At 42.7% G+C, this 19008-nt stretch overlaps 2 protein-coding genes across 4 annotated transcripts in view; one reads left to right on the forward strand and one right to left on the reverse strand.

Moving 5' to 3' along the window:
* Positions 1-848: 848 nt before the first annotated feature.
* On the reverse strand, positions 849-5699 carry dkk3a (dickkopf WNT signaling pathway inhibitor 3a). The gene is made up of 8 exons (XM_084001528.1): positions 5541-5699; positions 4271-4649; positions 3953-4072; positions 3800-3862; positions 3112-3204; positions 2369-2513; positions 2116-2272; positions 849-2012 (listed from the first exon to the last, which is right to left on the reverse strand). Exons 2-8 carry the CDS (start codon positions 4478-4480, stop codon positions 1925-1927), a joined length of 876 nt encoding a protein of 291 aa, XP_083857654.1. The 5' UTR covers positions 4481-4649; positions 5541-5699; the 3' UTR covers positions 849-1924.
* A 102-nt stretch (positions 5700-5801) lies between these two features.
* mical2a (microtubule associated monooxygenase, calponin and LIM domain containing 2a) overlaps positions 5802-19008 on the forward strand; it is a 35206-nt gene continuing 21999 nt past the window's right edge. For 2 of the 3 annotated variants that reach the window (XM_084001467.1, XM_084001468.1), the window contains exons 1-2: positions 5803-6263; positions 14997-15366. In XM_084001467.1, the coding sequence (XP_083857593.1) occupies positions 15106-15366 (261 nt within the window). In that variant the 5' untranslated portion in view covers positions 5803-6263; positions 14997-15105. Of the gene's footprint in view, positions 6264-14996; positions 15367-19008 lie in introns of all 3 variants that reach the window. The other variant, XM_084001466.1, reaches the window with a different exon arrangement.

Here is a 19008-nt window from a genome sequence, read left to right on the forward strand (position 1 = left end):
CTGATTCTAGTCTAAACTCTGCCGGAGGAATGAACATCATTCTTCTTAATGACAGCTCTTCATTTGCTGATGGAGGAGGCGAGCGCTATTGATCATGTTGGTCCGAAATCTCCCATAGGTGTTCAAGTGGGTTGAGTTGCAGCACATGATTCACATCTTTTCATTTTTTCATTCTCATCAAACCATTCAGTGAGCCCTAGTGTCCTGTGGATCAGGGTGTCGTCGTCCTGTTTCTCCACTTATTTTTCTGGTTTTTTTTTTTTGCCTGTATCCACAAACATCAGGTTTGGACTGCATCACTAGTTCACCATCCAGCCCATATATTGAAATGGCAAATTCCTGAAGCACATTCAAGTAACATGAGGTATTGGGTGTTGTGAGGGGATTAAATGTGTGTTTTTAAAAAGTAACAACATTTACCTACATTACCTAAAATATACCTTTAAATTTTCAGATTAATATTATTTCTAGTTCTTCAGGGCAAGAGTAAAATACAGCCTCATTGCTTATGCTTGCAGTATGTGGTCTAAAAACACTGAATAGCTGGAGCCCCAGTTAGACAGCTGGGGCGCTATGGTCTCTATTTAGTCCTGCAAAGACTTATCAGCCAGGGTCACACACACACACACAGAGGCCACAACCAACGTTTTTCCTCCGGCACTAATGTCATGGGAGATGTTCTTATATTTAGAGGTCATTTGAAACTAGATAATGATGATGATGCTCACAATGTCATGATTCAGAGCTCATAGGAGAGCAGGCTTAGTCCAAAGAAAGAAAGAAAAGCAAACAAACAGATATCCTTTGGCCCCTTTTTTAGCCCAGTTTTAATACTTTAATAAGTGAAACAGGATTTAAACCCCACATTTTAGTTAATGAAGAACAACTGTACAATTTAAAGCATTTGCAAATGGATACGAGGACCTGCCTGATGAGTGCATTACTAGAATAAAGTGCCATAGTATTCAGTTCATTTATAAAAGAAAAACACAATTTTCATAATCATTATATACACAAACAACCAATATGAGGAGAATAGATCACACCATGACACGATGGACAATGTTTCCTCTTGTTACACATTCAATAACACGCCATCTCTGAGTCTTACAAGTGTTGAGGCTTAGCTCTGAAAAACATACAGCATAACTCTGTGAAACAAAAAAACAACACAAAGGTGTTTCTAGGCAGCAAGGCAAGTTTTTGGAGGATCAAGCAGCAAAGGTCGGCAAAAATGCCTCTCGGGCATAACGAGGCCAAGCGCAGAGAAGAAAATAGAGCTGAACAACGAGCAGCCAGAATTAGATTCACTCTGAAACAACTTTGAAGTTTCATCTAAAAGGAGTGAAGCGCTGGCGTCACGTCAAACAATCTGGGTGATGGTGGTGGGTGATACTTGGCAGCCGTCAAACAACATGACTGCAACTGTGACTGCTTCTGTCATTTAGTTTTCCTGGTTATACAGGACACGGACCGTGACTTGCACCTGTTTGTTTTTGTTGTAAATGGAGTGAGACTGCAAATTCGGTGGTTCAAAGGTAACTCTGTTCTATTTTGGTCTGAGTTTATCAGGATGTTGCAGCGCTGCGAGTGCCAGTGACAATGACATGACAAATTTAGACAGTGAGCGCTTATTTCTGGGATTAGCACTAGATAAAAGTGAAGGTTATAGTAAAATATAAAGATGCAGCAGCACATGGTCAAGAAACCATGATTTAGTATCAATAGGATTTTGCAAATATATATATATACTGTATGTGTGTAGGTATGTGTTTCCTGCTTTTATCTACATTTTCAGAAACATATACTATATTTCCATCTTTTTTCATGCTGTATAGCTTGATCACTTTGGATTTAGTGCTAAAACCTTGCAGCAAAGTAGAGACTCAGGTCCAGATGCAACGTGAATCAAACTAAACTGTGTCTAGAGTATATAGTCTATCTCTGAGTACAGGGTGTCTGACAGGTCCTCTTCACTCGAGTCCTCTCCTTTAAGGCACATGGACCCTCTCCTGTCAAACAGCAGAGCACCACAGTGTGGAGTCAGGGATTAACGTTGCATAGCTCTGTGTTTTTAATTAAGACATTTTGTGGTATTAAATGTGCTGTGCTCACCCCAGGTGCTGGCAGTGGAGGTCTCCTGCACAGGGACAGTGTTTCGCCGGTCCCTCGCCCTTATCGTCCCAGGACAGCAGCGCTGCCAGGTGGTTGGAGGCGCCAAAGCAGCGCTCGCGCTCGATGGGCTTGGCCGAGCAGACGGGGAAGAGGAGGGCTGAACACACGTAAAGGAAATAACACACATACCACTGACTGACTTCTAGGAGAACAAGCAATCAGCGTAGAGAGCACTGTGCGTCCTGTACTGTACCTCTGTGGAAAGCACAGCAGAGGTCGGGGCTGCAGTCAGTCTGGCGCTGACAGGTGCTGCCAGCTTCTCCTTTTGTTGCGTTTTGAGTGCACTGACCCCACACACACAGCTGCTCCCCACAGCACTCCACGTCTTTAGTGCAGGACTGAAAGGACAGAAGAAACTCAGCCAACACTTCACTTCACAGACTTTAAATTCTTGTAGTACCTTCAGTTAAACGCGGCTGAAACTCATCAACAGCATTAATGATTCTGAGTGTGAAGTCTTTTGCCTCTGACAGCACAGAGAGAAGTTCCTGTCCTATACACATCCTTTATGAATAGTTAATTAGGTGGTGCAGAGAACTGGTTACGTCCATGCATTTTCTTTTTTTCCTGTGCATCGTTTTTGACGAGACACAGATCCTGTCCTCTGTATTTATTATCCCGGCTATGTGTCCTTGTTTGGCCGACTGCCAGTCTCTTCTCCCTTTGCATTACTTTTTACTGTGCTGTCCCAAAACCAAATTCATCCAATTAAGATTCAACATAAAAACCAAAAACAAGTCCTCGATAAGATTATTCAACCTTGACCGACACGTGACGTCGTTTCATGTGAAGCTCACAGGACACGGCGTCCACGAGCAGCACACTCCAGTTACACTTGTGGACACACTGCAATGCAGTTGAGGTGAAAACCACAGCTGCTGCTGCTGCTGCTGCTAGTGACTTGTATGTGAAGGCGTCCATATTGGATTCACTTACCACATCCAGTGCTTTGCAAGGCAGACACCTGGAGTCGTGCGAGACAGAGAGACAGTATCTTCCCGTCCCACAGTCCTCATGAGTGTTGCAGCCCTAGTGACAGGAAAGAGGAGGGGGTGTGGGGGGTTACATAAGGGGGTGTGCAACTTCATTTTCCAACTCCATGATGTCATAATTCCCAGTAATCACATAAGGATGACATTGTTTACATTTTCAAAAACATCGGTGAGCTGCTATATAGATACTAAACACCAAATGATATGTGAAACTAAACTCAATACACTTGTATTATAAATTCATATATTATGTGATGTTAAATAGGATTCAAACACCACAGGTAGAGAAACTCTGAAATTAATATGTATTCAGGTCAGGAGTATTTTGTCCAGAAAGCAAAATGAAGATGAAGATCTAAATAAACTAAGCTTCTGAGCTGCATAGACAGAAATCCTGCAACATATTTATGAAGGCAGAAGCACGTCCTCTAGTTTTATTATAGCACAGACTCCCAGAGCTGCCATGTAGACAGCAATCCACGTCTGCTGTTTCTCTGCAATCTGTCTCAACAATGAACTCCCTCTTTTCTGCATTTATATTAAGTATTTAAAAACCAAAAGCTCTATTTAAAGGATGGATTTCCTACTGGCCTGTGTATAGCGACATATTCAGAGCACATGAAGGAACTTACGCGATCAATACTGTTTTCTAAGTCACTGGGCAGGACAGTTGTGGTGCTGATGTTGTTGGTCTCCTGTGTGTGACAGAGCAACATCTGTTAAATTTCATTCACAAAGAGGAAACAAACAGTCTCGCTTTTTTTGTTTCTTGTTTACAAACCCACCTGTTCTACTGAGGTGTGGACAGATTCATTATCACTCACTTTGTCAGGGCCAGTCTCATTGTGTTGACCTGCAGGAAGGTCGCTGTGATCAGGGCTCAGACTGACACTGTTGTTCTCCCTCTGGAAGGATTGGACACATGATCACTCACAGATCTCAGCCAAACAGATGCAGGCGAGAGACAACTCCCATTTTCTAGCTCATTCCTCTGCTGCATGATTTGCAGATACCAACTTATAACAAAGATAGTGAGCAGTGTACTACCTACTGATGTTATGTAATAAACAAAGCTATAATAAAATGTGCAACTAGCTGCCTACTTGGTGAAACGTATCCCCAGGCTTCTGCTGCGGATCCTCTGGCAGTTGCTCCACTTCCACAAACACACGGTCCAGCTCCGATTGTCCCTGGTCGCCGGTGTTGTCCTCCAGGATGTGGCCGATGCCCGAGTCCACTATCTCAGGGAGGATCCCGCTGCAGACTGCGGTGAGAGCCGAGACGAGCAGGACGACCTGCATCATGCTGCTCATGGTGCTGATGCTGCTGCTGCTGATGCTGCTGCTGCTGCTGCTGCTGCTGCACTGTGAGGAGGGTGTGGTGCTGGCGAGGCCGTGATGCTCAACACCCCGCAGCGTCACCGCAGCTGATCCGCCTCCAGCCCTGCGGGGTCATCACCTCACACGTGTGAAAGTATCCCGACTAAACAGTTAAAAAAGAATAAATAGAAAATATTAGTTCACTTCTGCATAATTAATGATTTGTATCGAAATGAGTCGCAGGTGTCCCATAAACTTATTTAACTTTGTTTAAGCAAGTCGATTTGTTTCCATATTATGTGTGTGACAATGATGATAATAATAAAAAATATAGCCTATAGCAACGACCTCCACGACTATAAAAAGAAATCGAGACTCTCAAGAATATCTGGAAAATATACAAATATAAAGACTTTTGAGAAAACTTTCCATCAATCTGAATGAAAACTGACTCGGCCACTTTCAGAAAAACACGTGATCAAATGAGGACGATGCTGTTTTCCCATTTTCAAAGTAAAAGACAGTCTTTGAATTGTTTAACCTACTTACCAAAATAAGACACAACCCACCCAATGAAGCTTTAAATATAACAATATAACTTACAATTTCATCGCTAATATATTTTGAAAATATAACTCACCTTTCTCACATTTCTCTATCATTTTGCACAGAAAGTAATGTAAAACAACATATATCCTAACAGTGTAAAAATGAATGTTCAATCTAAGCTAAGTGTCAAATATAAATACCAGGCTACATTTTAATCCAAATGTCAATTTAACCCCACGCAAAACAGTCAAACAGTCAAAACTAAAGCCTGCTGGCAGATTTCTGGCAGCGCACATACAAAATGACACACATCATTAATGCATTGTGGTGGGAGATGGTTACACCGATGTTAGAGTTGGGAGAAACTAAACCACAACATTTTTCATTACCAAACTCAAGGGTTGAGATAAAAACATGACACCTTGTAGTTTCTTAGCGCAGCCAGGAGATGGCGTCATTTCCCTTCACAGTGAACCTTATGTATCCAATACATTGACACACTCACATTTGCAGCGTCAGTCCAGTGGTTTCGTCCACGTGCTGTGGACCGCTGCTTCTGCTGACACGCAGTAAAACGTAAAACGTGTTGTTTCACCAGGCAGGGGCGCGTGGCGCCAGGTGGTCTCGCGTTTAACGAGGAAGTACACCTGGAAAACCTGTGTGTTGAGTCCTGTAGCTATCAGAAAGAAGTTTCCATTGTCGATATCTGCTTTTATGTAGGCTACATACAGTTTATACTAATAATCTTGAAATGTACCTTTAAATCTGTGTCAAGTATAGTGTAGCCGAAATAAGTTCATACTTTTTTTTCCTTTTTCTTTTTTTTGTATTTTTAGATCTGCAGACCGAACAGATTCAACCCCAAACATCCAGTCTGTTGTGTTGCTGGTCTTTTCTCCCTCGAGGTAAACTCGCACTCGCAGGTTATCAGATGACAGCGGGTGGTCTGTGAAGTGCTGAACTTTGACATGAGAAAGTCTGGATCCCCCTGGATTAAACAACAGTCAGTTAGTGAGTGGGTGAGTCCCAGTAGCTGCTGCCCTGGGGATGTGTCTGCCAGCGGAGCACCGCCCTCCTCCTGCACTGACCCAGCAGCAGCAACAGCAGCATTACAGAGAAACTACCGCCTGTCAGACTGACACCGAGCACCGGCAACACAGCGCTGCCAGGACCCTGTTAGACGGGAGATACTGGGAGGAAGGAGAGTTTCAACTGGTTCAGATATGAGGTGAGTAGCCTACCTTTTGTTTTACACTTTGTAGTAGCTTTGTGAATGAGCTTGTGTGGAGCTGAAACACCTGACTGAAGTTTGGACCTGTTGTGTCTCAGCACCAACATCATTGACTAAAGTTACAGTATGAAACTGTGCTTCAATGAAGGTCTCCAGGAGTAAATAATATCACTATGAACTCACTATAAAGTCACATTGAATACAGCTCAGTAGCTTCATTTTGCTGGTGGGAGTGGGGGTTTGGACTTTTATGAGCAGCTGCTAAATCTTTTACTTTGAAAACCTTGATTGAACATTGTGTGAACTGAGTCAGGCAGCTTGGCTTGTCTTGTCTACTCCCTGATAAAACAAAACTTATCTCCACTTCTTGCGTAATCTGCATTTTTGTACTGCTGATAGCTATACTGTACGACAAAGCCACAAATCACTTTTTGAGCATAAATCACAAGCTGCTTTTCACACAACGCCCTGTGAAGTGACAAGCTCAAAGGTGGGAAGAGAAAAAAACAGCAGAAACAGGTAAAGCGATGTCATGTCACTCACTATCATCCCTCACCGCAGGGGGCTTTGTGTTTTTAAAATCCCACCATTAGTCTGTCACCGTGAGTTTTCCTTTTAAAAGCCTCCCTCGGGCTGACCCCACCTGCTCAGCAGCTTCTTCACAGCGAGTATACGTAGATCTCCTGGCCTGGTTTTGTCGGTTGAAGTGACACCAGGTGAATAATAATAATAAAGGAAGGTGTGGTGTTGACAGGCTTTACTGTCAGGCTGCTGAAAGGAGCACAGTGAGTTACACAAACTGCTTGTTAATGTTTTCCAGTGTGGCTGCAGGTTCATGCATCTAACTGCTACTGATAATACACAGTCTGGTAAACACTGCATTCCTCACGAAGCAGGACACACACAACCACACACACACATATTTGGTCTAAGGAGGAGAAAAAAAGAGATATTTGAGGAATAAATGAGATCAATAACTGAGCCTTAATAGTACATTGTGGATGGGCTCAATTTGTTTCTTCCTCTTCCACATTTCAACACACTGAGTCTGGTATGATTCATACGTTTCGATTCATTCATACTGCACGATGATGCAGGAGCGTTCAGCAACATTTCTTAGGAGAGGTCAGAGGAGTCATATAAACTGTGGTAGCTTTGGGTGAGCAATCATTTCCTGTGCATTTCACGACCGTTGAAAAACAGAGCGCAGCGGCGTCCTGCGTCCAGCCAGTAAGATTCAAACTCTTCTTACAAACAAACTCCTAAACTCCGCCAGTGAACGCGCTATCATCTAAACAGTGTGCATACATACAGTGTCTGGTCTTTGGCCCCACACGCTGATGGCTCACTGTGATTTATACTACAACTGCCACCACATTATCCCCCCCCCTCCCTCGCTCGCTAAGCCTTTCATTGAGTCATTCATGTGCTGTGATCTCAAAGTGTGTTGCTCAATAAGAGATGCAGTGTTTTTTGGGGCTAATACTTCATCTTGTGGTTTAGCTAAATAGCTGCAAGGCTTATGCTGTGATTACAGGTGATTCATGATCCCCTGTCAACACAGAAAGTTGCTGTGGAGCCGAGAGAAAACACAAATATAGGATAACAAAGCAGTGTTTGGGATATGTATGACGCTGTTTCACTGTGTATAGTTAATAATAACAGGTAACATGTTCATACTGTAGTTAAAAAAAGTTATTTAGATCAAACGATCAATGGTTTTGTGAATGAATTAATCAACCAGCTTTATATATCAGAGTGATAAAGTTATGTTATAGGACGTCCTGCTGTGGATAAAACAATGTGAACGTGCTTCTTGTGGCCTGCGAGTGGAAGCTTGTGCTCATTATTGCCAGGGAGGTGTTGTGAACTTTCTCCTTCCTCTTTGCAATATGTTTCCTTCCCTGTTCCACGGCATAAAAAACGGACACATGTGCCCAGTTAAACAAAAGAGATAGGAACTCTCAGAGATAGGTGGGGCTTGTCGCCCCCGCTGCAGTCTGCGAGTCTGTAATCAAACAAACAGTTTTTCTCCTGTATCAAAAACAAAAACACAACAACAGTGAAGCTAGTTGTCCAGTCAGTTCCCGTCTCCTCAGTAAGAACGCTGCTCTGCCAAACGCAGGTCAGATCAAAATAGGACACAACATTTTTAGTTACCATGACAAACATTTCTGCTTTCTGTGAAGCTCTTAATGCATCGCGACATTGGGAAAAACCACATCTAAAACCAACAGGGAGTTATTTTAGTAAATGAACCCCAGGATGTCATTACCGGGTCCCCTCTGGCAGACACAGCAACACACTGCAATGGGTTTTTAAACATGTCTTTTTAAACATGTCTTTTTAAACATGGCTTTAAAACCACAGAGGTGGGATTTTACAGAGGCAGCTCTGCTCCCGTGCTTTGATCTGGACAGGAAACTCTCCACAGGAAGAGTTTGGATGGGAGGCGTCACACACTTTGTTCTCGGAGCGTTTTGAAATGCAAAAGAAGTTATCTTATCTGTTTTGTTTTGTTTTTTTGGTGCATGGCCATGATTCAGTTTGACAGATAAATCATTTTTAACATTTTGTTTAGTGAGACTTATTATGAGTCTGTGTTGCTATCAGGGCCCGGTAGCAGGTCAACAGAGGTGAGAGTGTTATTGAGTTGAACTTTGTCCTCTCGTGTTCATCTTGTTTACATGGTCTCATGTTTACAGTTTCTAGCTCCTGTTGATATGTTTTCAGGTCATGTGCTGTTTTTTTTTTTTCTGCAACATGACACTTTGTCTATTCTGAGCCTGGCTTCAATGATTGTTGCCTTACAGAATCTGCTATTCTTGCCACACAGTTAATACTGCAGTCTAAACCTGGGCTGTCCGCTCCTGTGATATGGATGAGTTAAAGATGCCGACTCTGACCTTTGACCCCTTGTGCCAGTCTGCGCCATCTCATTTGTAATTCTCTGATGACTGTAAATCAGGATTGTGGCACTTTTGACAACTTTATTTTATAACACGAGATCGATTAATTGCAGATGATAGGACATTTCATAAACTACAGTTATCAGCAGAAGTATTGGCTCTGATAGTGGCTGATATATTGCACAAGATCATTTTAATTTAAATAGTGTATTGACATTGAGATTTACCTATATTGCAGAAGTGGAGCTTTCTAAATCAAATGAAAATTAAAATGTGTTGCGTCACATTGTGTAGGCAGGTGGGCTGGCGTCTCTGAGCAGACGGCAGCTCTGAAGCTTCACAAGCTCCACAAGCCGCCTTCTGTTTGTGTAAATGAATAGTTTTCTCCTGTGAAGTTGACTGACATTTTCCGCGCTCTGCCAGTCTTTCTACCTTGCTCCTGACTGATCTTCTTTTGTGTTGGCACCGCTGCCTGAACACGCAGCCAGACTTCAGAGCGTTGAGATAATACCGTGCAGCTCTGGGGCCTGGTGAAGGGCAGAGCTGGCAGAGCTGAAGTCCACATGAGAGCAGTGTTTTCTGAGGCACGCTGCCTCCTTATCAGGCCTACAGATGGTTCCTTCCTGGTTTTCTTGAGTCCAGTCTGTAATTACTGTAGCTGGCTGGCTGACTACACTGGACTATGTGCATTTCCCAGCACTCCCAATGTTTTCCTTGTGTAGTCAGCTTCCCATTGTATTCTGATAGCCTGGAGATATGTGGTCTGCAGAAACAAATGAAGACATTACATCACTGCTTCGACTCTCAGTTCAAGCTTTATAGTTTTGTCACTGTCAAAGTTTAACTGTTTGTTTTAAATTTAACTTTCCTGTAGCAAGTATAGTCTCTGGCAAACACATGGTCACATTGGGTGGTCAAATGTGATTATTTTGGATAAAACCCTTGGGCAGTCAAGGGTGAAACACTTAGTTGATTAAGAGTTGAGTTGTTTGCCAGAAAATTTGTCACCAATTATTTTGATTGAATTCATTCATAGTTTTAAGTCAGTAAGTTTTTCAAGCAAAAATCACCAAGTTGCAGCTTCTGAGATGTAAAATTTTGCTTCTTTTCTGTATGTAATGTGTACGTAAACTGAATACCTTTAAAGTTTTGGACTATTGATTGGACAAAACAAGACATTTTATGAAGTCACATAGGGCTTTATGAAGAAATAGTGTGAAATTTAATCATGCATACTAAAATTTTATCATTGCGTAGACCAAAAAATGATCAGAAGTGTAACTGACAATGAAAACAATCATCAGTTGCAGCAGGAAGGAAGTCGTAGTAACATATATTACCTGCGTAAGGCTCATATGGCCAATTTTATGGTCTGTGTTCATTGCTCAATGATGCACATGTCACACTGGGTTTTATGTTCTATTATTACAGTAAACATGGATCCTGTAGGTCCCTTTGAGTCAGTGTCACATACACTATATATATATACATACATATGTATATATATATCTGTGACTCATCTGTCCTCAGGAGGATCAAATGCCATAGACTTTATAGAGAACAGAGAGAAGTACTAACACATTATCTGTTAAATCCTCTTTATTGTTCCTTGACAGATCATCCCTGCTGCAGATGTTGTAGAGTAATGCTTGTTTTTTAAAAAGGGAATGTGGAAGGATATACTATGTGTGTCTAAATGCGGCATGCCTGTGCATGCTTTGATTTCTGTCTTTTTCTCTTTTTTTTCTGCCCTTCAGGTGTAACAGGTACATTTTTCACATTCCTCACATTCCCACTCCATCATATTGGACAGTGACGGCTCGCTTTGTCTCAGATACACACACTAGTGCTTTTATTTACACACACCACACTCCACCATATGGATCTGAGTTACACATAAAGTACAGACACTTATCTCTGTGATCAGTGTGTCACAAGTAAAGTGAATAATGCCACATGAATGATACATAAACATCACTTGAATCGTTAAATGAAAGTAACAAGCCATGGAATAGTTTGGATAAAGTTTTGATGACCTTAAGAAGACATATTTGTGGTTTAAAAGTAGAAAGTATGTCAGTGTAACTCCCCTCTCCAGCAAGTACAGGCCAGTTTGTGTCTGTCTGAGCCTCTGTAATGACGGGCTGAATGTTTCCTGAGTGATGCACAGCCAGGCCAAACACTGGTGATGCCTCACTACTGTAGTTTGGTAAATCTGACGATGATCAGACAGCTCCAGTATTTCAGAATAAGACAGACTTTAACTGCCATCCTGCATGATTATCGTCCGTGTGAAAAGATATATTCTCCATCTGACGTCCAACCACTGTGCATCCTGTTTCCATGCTGTAGCTTGCTGTCTCAGTGACAGATTTACTGCTTGGTTTTGTAGTTGTAAATGAAGTTAAAGCAACAAAGAAAAGGTCAGTGGGCGTGGCAGGCTGCGTAGTTGTGACATCACAGCCTCACAGACGTCCTGACAGCTTGTTTTAATGCATGGATTGTGTGTGCATCTCTCTGTGGAGCGAGGCCTTCAACACATCCACAATATGTATATCGCACCTGGTCCTGCTTTCTAATAAAGAAGGCATGGAAATCCCACCTTCAGCAATATGGGACTTTTAAACCGTGCACACACCATTGAACTCGCTGATCCTCTTAAGTATTCTATGGTTTGGTTGTGATGTATAATGTGTGTGTGTGAGTATTTTTTCCGCTTTGTCTGTCATTAGTTGTATTTTTACAGCCGCTCTGTGGGTTCAGTCCGTCTGCCCACAAGTGACTTTCCATTCTGTCAGACTGAAATGGTGAAGTCATAGGACTCTGTCTGACACAATGCAGTTTGAGTGTTGAGCGCTGACTTGGCTGGTAAGACAGTTAATGGTACCTTTTCATTAGTCCTCCTCACAGACATCTGCATACAACAGATGGTTCCAATAATTGGGCTTTTTTTCTTTCTTTTTTACCACTTTACTCGGACTGTAAAGGGGGAAAGCATAAGTGCAGTCAACATGTCTTTATTTGAACTTTCCACCAAAGTCACGAGAGATTCTTGAACAGTAGCCAAGGTTAAGGAATAAAATGATATCAACATGAAATTATTTTTAGGAGCTCTTGTGAAAAAATAGCCACTCCTTTGCTAGTTAACAAAAAATGGAAGTTTACTTTTTTTGGCAGGAAATTTGCATCCTGTAGTCTCAAAGAAACTTATTTAAAACTCGGCTGGTGAGAGAAACGACTCTGCAGAGGCTTTATAGGAGATTTTTTTTTATTTTTTATATTGGGCCCCAAACACTCGACATACCACATGGTAGAATACACAGCAATTTTCCCATCAGAGTCTCCTGCCATGCATGAAAGATTAAAGCACCTGCATCGTATATCATGCCTGTCTCAGTCATTGCTCGTCACTCACTGACAATCAGAGAGTAAATTCCCCCGAAACTATGAAGGTGGTCCTGTGACTAGATGGCTGGTGGAGCCACCGAGAGGCATAGCGGCGCACAGTGTTGGACTCATGCTGATGGAGCAGTTCAGAGCTGCTCTGGCCACGTGGCACAGGAATGTCAGCTCACTGAGCTCGAAGCCGAATGTTTGCTGTGAAAGACCTCAGGGGTCCGTGGTGTATACCTTCCCACAGGTCCGGAGCTTTATGAAGGTGTGAAGCTCACCTGGATGATCAGTGTCACTGCGACCTGGTTGCTGCTCTTTCCTTTGCCTGACTCACTCTCTGAAATGTAAAACAACAGCAGAAGCAAAACAGGATGCAAAAACACGGCCAAACAGGATCCTGTGTAAATTAATATGCTAATTTTAGCCCGGGGACAAACGCTGTTGCTGTGGGAACAACATTAAAAACCTCACTACATTCAAATCACAAACATGTCGTGACCCGTAACTATTAAACATTGAATGTCGTGAGTAACTTTTTATATACACATGTGTATTTGACTCTGTCTGAAGCTGCGTACGAACAGTTTTATGACACGGTCACGTTGCCACCTGAGGCCCCGGGGCTGGACTGTGACAGTAACAGTGGATTACTGAGGGGCACTGTTTGAGTCCTGCACAGCGAGCATGACCTCTCCTCTAACCCTGCCTATCCCACTCCATGGGACATTAAAATATCAAAGGCAGACTTCTCCTAAATCTCACGGAAGCCGTGGTCTCCGCCCAAGTGAGCACACACATGCTTAATGCAGAAAATTTCCACATTTTGCTTTGATGTCGACTTCTGGCACAGATTTCCTGGCATCTTTTTCTAAATGCTTGATGGTTGATTGGAGGAAAACGAGAGAGCGAGCTATATTGTGTTTAATTCTATCAGTCCAGCTCTGCTCTGACATGATGAGCGTGTGTTTTGGTAACAGCGTCTTTCACACACACACACACACACAGGCACAGATGTAAAGTTACCGAAGGCACATGAGGCTAAGTAGAAGGAGGATCCAGTCAACCTGTGTTGGTCTGGTGTGTTTTAACAAGTCACGTTCAAAGAGCTGCGGGAAACATTGTCTGGTTTTTCAGCTGGAGTAAAGACGCCACCAGACGTATACATCCACTCCTCCTGCCTACTCATCCATGTTCAGGAGAACTGGTTTGAAATAACAGGAAAACCACTTTTTGGCCTTGTTGAATATGATGTATGCAGATGAAATGTTGTGACATGTTGAAATAGCGAAGAACCAACAATAACACATGTTTCTGTATATGCATGTATGCCATAGACAGTATATCCATCCATTGTCCATGTCCATCCATGTTCTGCTTATCTGGGCGGGGTCACACAGGGCTGGAGCAAATCCTGACATAGGTCGAGGGCAGAGTTCACCCTGGACAGGTCACCAGTGTATCACAGGGCTGACATATAGAGACAAACAATCTCACACACCCAGATTCACACCTACGGACGAATTAGAGTCACTAATGAGTCATTAATGTGCATGTTTTTGGACTGTGGGAGGAAGCTGGAGAGAATCTACTGTATGCACGACTTCAACTTCACGCAGAAAGAGGGAATTGAACCTAAAACCTTCTTGCAGAGAGGTGACAGTGCCAACCACTGGTGAAAATGTAGGATGCATATTGTTGATTCCCTTGTGCCATTTAACAAGCTCTCGTGTCCATTAAACTTTGTATGAAGGTCTTCATGCTAGAAATAAAAAAAAAAGAAAAAAAAAGCCTACAGTTCATTCCCCTTACAAAAATATACAACTAAGGCCCAATGCTTCAGTTTTAAATAAGGCACTAAAATCTTATAACAATGCAGAGTAATTTAGTTTATTTATCCATGGCAGATATGTTGAAGTCATCACTCAAACTTGAGGCTGTTGAAGCAGTTAAAAAGTATTAAGAACCACAAACTGCTTCTTTTTATAAGCCGACGTGGTTATGGCTCTGTAAAAGTAGAAGTAGTAAATGTGCTCCACAACGACAGACGGCCACATTTTACCCTTGTCTGCATGCAAAATGTTATCTGGTGAGTGTGGGGGCGTGAGTTTACTCTGTTACGAAATGCATGGTGTGCAGATAGTGGGTCTGTGTGAGGAGTGGTACTGGAGGCTCTCCTGATAATTGAGTAATGCGAACTGGAGTCAGAGAGCAGATAAAATACAGCTGTGTTGTCAGCTTAATTTAAATGACTCAAATGTTTTGAGTCTCTTCATCATTTCAGTGAAGTGAAATAATAATATATAATAAGGCAGCAGCAATTTTATCAGACCTTTAACAGAATATGGAAAAACATCCGTCGCCCACAGCCATCTGTGCGGGATCCTTTGCCATGAGATGACGTCAGATGTTATGTGTCTTGCCTCCTCAGACTGGGCATGACGGTGCGGGCCAAGCTGAGGGTGTAGCCACATCTGGCAGAGAGCGCTGAAGTGAGCAGGAGCCTCGGCACAGCGAACCATCCAGTGCAGCGGGGGAAGATGGGAGAGACAGAGGAGGAGAGGGACAATGTGGGGAAGCTGTTTGAGAACTTCATCCAGGCCTCGACCTGCAAAGGAGCCCTTCAGGCCTTCAACGTGCTCTGCAGACAGCTGGACCTCGACCCCGCGGACAGCAGCACCTTCTACAGCAGCCTGAAGGAGAAGGTCACCACCTGGAAGGCCAAAGCTCTGTGGACTAAACTAGACAAGAGGATGTGTCATAAGGAGTATAAGAAAGGCCAGGCCTGTGCGGGCACCAAGGTAAGTTCAGTTCCAAAGTAAACCCTATATTTTGTTTTGTTAATTTCCTTTTTTCCAGACAAGACGTTGTTTTCTTTTTCATTTTGGTATGAATTCAGTCTCTTTTATAATTGTGTTAAATATGTAATTCATCCCAATTCACGTGCACTGAATGTTCAGAGATTTGTTATTTTTGTGCGGCCGTGCAGCTGTTTGTTTTTTTCGCTTTGTTGCAGAAGTTGTTGCCAGATTTTGGAGAACAAGAATCAACAATATACATCATCCTTTATACAGTTTCCTTGTTTGCATGATGTAATGCTGTGGCTCAGAAATACAACTGGTTTCTTTGTGTTCACGGCAACAATAGGAGTTTGTATCTGCAGTAACATCACTGTGACCTGACCCACTAAGATGAGCTGAAATGTCATAAAGTTACATGTACATTCACATACATGTGTGGAAAAAAGACCAAAAGAAATCTCATGAGGTTTGTTCATACGTCACAAAAGTTGACATAGTGATTGGGGAAGTGTCTGTTGTGATTTAACCTCATGTGGTTCCACTATTTTTTTTTTTAAACAATCTGCACTTTGTTCCTCTTCAGGACTGTACAGAGCAGCACCATGGCTAAAGCGATGTCATGGTCATCGCTTTAACCTCTACCTGCCCAGACACACAGCTCATCGGCTGCACCAACACTCACTCTTTCCCTGCAGCAGCTCCAAACAGACAGGACAGGAAATGAAAGAGATGTATACCTTGATTTGCACTGATTCTGACATTCTGATAGGTGCTACATGACAAAGTGCAACAATAATACTTAATAATACATAACTCATATATGAATGTGTTGCAGAACCATCAGTTTTTATTCAGCAGCTCTTCACATAATCATAAAGACATGAAATGGAGAGCTATTACTGAACAAAGCCATAATAACACTGGGGTGTATGGTGTCTTATGTGATGAGGAAACGTAGGAAAACCTGGCGGGGTGTGATTACCCCTCTGTCATCAGCTACCCCCGGCTCGAAGAGAGTGTTTTATTGCACAGAGAAACAGACAGCATCACTCAACAACTATGATTATTCAGCCACAGCTACACTGAGGGTGTGCTCTGCTGTTTATAGGCTCGGCCTGAAAGGCTGGAGCGCCGCCCGGATCGTTACTAAAGTGTGTTTTAAACGCTTCAGTGTGAGCTCAGTTTTTTTACAGGTTCAGTTTGTTTTAAGCCATCACCAAAATAGGTAAGAAAGAAAAAAAAAGAAAGAAGAAAATGTGACTCTTAAATTTCAGAGCCAAAGATTTTAGTTCAGATTTGATCATTCTGACAATGTGCAGGTTTGCGTTGTAAAATAAGAAACAGTGCTGTGTACTGAAGTCATAAATGTTGGATTGTGAGCGTTATTGAAACGCTTCGTTGTTGTAAGTTTATTGGATTTTCTTCTAAAAGCCTCAGGTTTAATAAGTTGCACAGACATGTACAGTTTGATTACATCATGAAATCAGTTTTAATCACACACAGGACAGAGACAGACAATCTGCTTTTATTCGATTACTCATTCTCCGTCTCCCTGGGAGAACCGCGAGGTGACGACTCGTGTTTTTATAGCAGCGCAGCTCTTCAGCGGTGACAGATGTGATATCACTCAGCTCCTCGTCTTCATATTCCCGCTGTAGCAGCAATCTTTAAAGGATGTGATGTCATCCCTGTTTTATGGCCCGACACAGCTGGCAGCGCTGACACATAACCGCAGCACGATTCTCTCCCATCAGGTTTTACTGTACCCCCCCCCCCCCAAAAAAAAACATTTCATAATTGATGATTTTTTAATTTTAACCCATGATATGACGTCATGAATCATCCCCCGCACACTTCATCATAGCTCTTTGACACAGTGTGTTTTTAATATACTTAGAAGAAGACGTGCATGGTGCATCCAAGATTTAATCTGTATAATTAAATATTCAGACAGAAGACGACCTCACCTCCATTAAATCCATCTGAAGCTGTAGATCTGGTTTGCTCCTCCACACAGTTGACAGCCTGAAGATATTGAGCAACGATTAACTACCGGTAATTTTTCAAAATTATGATAAAATAAATATATTTCGGCACTTTGTCGAACAAAACTACGACTACTATCAGTGTGGCTGTAGTAGGGGATACTGTACTGTGATGCTTCACTGTGTGCTTAGATGAAAAGCTTCACTTTGACTGGTAGCTATAGGGTTTGATTATGAGGGCAGGAGGACAGATGTGAGCAGGTCAGACCGGGGTGGGTGGGGTGGGGTGGGGTGGGGCTGGGATGAGAGCGAGGTCAGAGGTGGGAAGCCTGAAAGGAAATGGTGTGTGTCCTGACTCAGCAGATGTGGGGGCAAAAGCTTCAGGAAAAGCCTCATATCTGGAAAAATATATCAGCGAATGGAAAAGTACCGAGACAAACGGGCGTTATCTGCCGATGACTGATAGGCGGCTCGAAAACAGTCACATATGTTTAGATAAAAAATATGCGCATTGTGAGCATACTTCTGAATAAACTCAGCTTCAATTGTGAGTATAAATTCTAACATTTTCAACATCCTTCCTTTCTGTCTGTGGCTGTGTAAATAGCCTGTAAACTTACTCACCCTTTTGTTAAGAGATGAAAAAAAAAAAAAAACTTGGCCCGGAGGCAGACTTGTCCAGACAGCACTTCCACCACCTGTGTGTGTGTGTGTGTGTGTGTGTGTGTGTGTGGCTCACACCTGAGAATACCTCATCCCATGATCACCTCAGGCAACACATGATGAAAACTCATGCCCTGTGAAAACCACCCTGGAGCTCGACCAAGAATGAGAGAATATATATAAAGTCACTGAAGCCCAATCATCTTGTTTTTAAGAGACGTCAAGGCTGTGATGTGGGATTTTTTGTTAGCTGACACCGGGCGCTCTGTAAACAGCACCCAGTCTGAGCGTCTCACCGAGCTGACAGCCAGTGGAGCCACCTCGCCCTGCTGCTGCTGCAGCTCTGATCCTTGTTGGTGGATGCACACGGTGGCAGGAAGGAAGTCAGTCCTCCTGAGTCAAGTATGAAGCAAAAAAAAAGCACAGAAAAGAAAAGAAATCCCATCTCTGCACAGTGTAGTAGTGTGGAGTGGCAGCTCTTTGTGCTAGCGGTTGAATGGAAGGCCAAGAAATTCAAGTGTTTTCTGCTACAGTGAAAGAAAAGGGTATTTTCAGCACTAATTTGGTGAAGCTATCGAGACAGGAGACTGTCCAGCTTGTTGAGCACAGCAGGGGCAACCTTCAGAAGTGGTTTGGTCCTGGATTAAATGTCAAAAGGAATACACACACACAGAGACACACACAGAGACACGCACACACACACACACACACACATGCACACATTTGCTCCATAATGTCTCTTAATCTGTTTAGAAGAAAGGAAGATAGAGTTTGCCAGCGCACATGCGTCTTGTTCTTTCATCTATCACTCAAGGGGATGATGTCATGTTTGACCACACATTCTCAGACAGACCATGTTTCTACAGGCGACTGACTTCATGCATTTTTTTTGGGTGAAGCCGATCCATGAATCACACCTTTGATATGTAAAGGTTGTAACAATACTTTACTTGAGGTGTGTGGGAGTTCTCTGCCAACATCCCTCAGTGAAATA

The sequence above is a fragment of the Trachurus trachurus genome (assembly GCF_905171665.1).
Source record: "Trachurus trachurus genome assembly, chromosome: 3".
Lineage (NCBI taxonomy): Eukaryota > Metazoa > Chordata > Actinopteri > Carangiformes > Carangidae > Trachurus > Trachurus trachurus.

What these genes read in the sequence shown, in the direction of transcription:
- dkk3a (XM_084001528.1), bottom strand. Translation starts at nt 4,480, where the DNA reads ATGAGCAGCATGATGCAGGTCGTCCTGCTCGTCTCGGCTCTCACCGCA. An exon ending in CTGGGGATACGTTTCACCAA is followed by an intron (nt 4,073 to 4,270) that starts GTAGGCAGCTAG and finishes CAATCCTTCCAG; the next exon opens with AGGGAGAACAACAGTGTCAG. An exon ending in TCCACACCTCAGTAGAACAG is followed by an intron (nt 3,863 to 3,952) that starts GTGGGTTTGTAA and finishes TGTCACACACAG; the next exon opens with GAGACCAACAACATCAGCAC.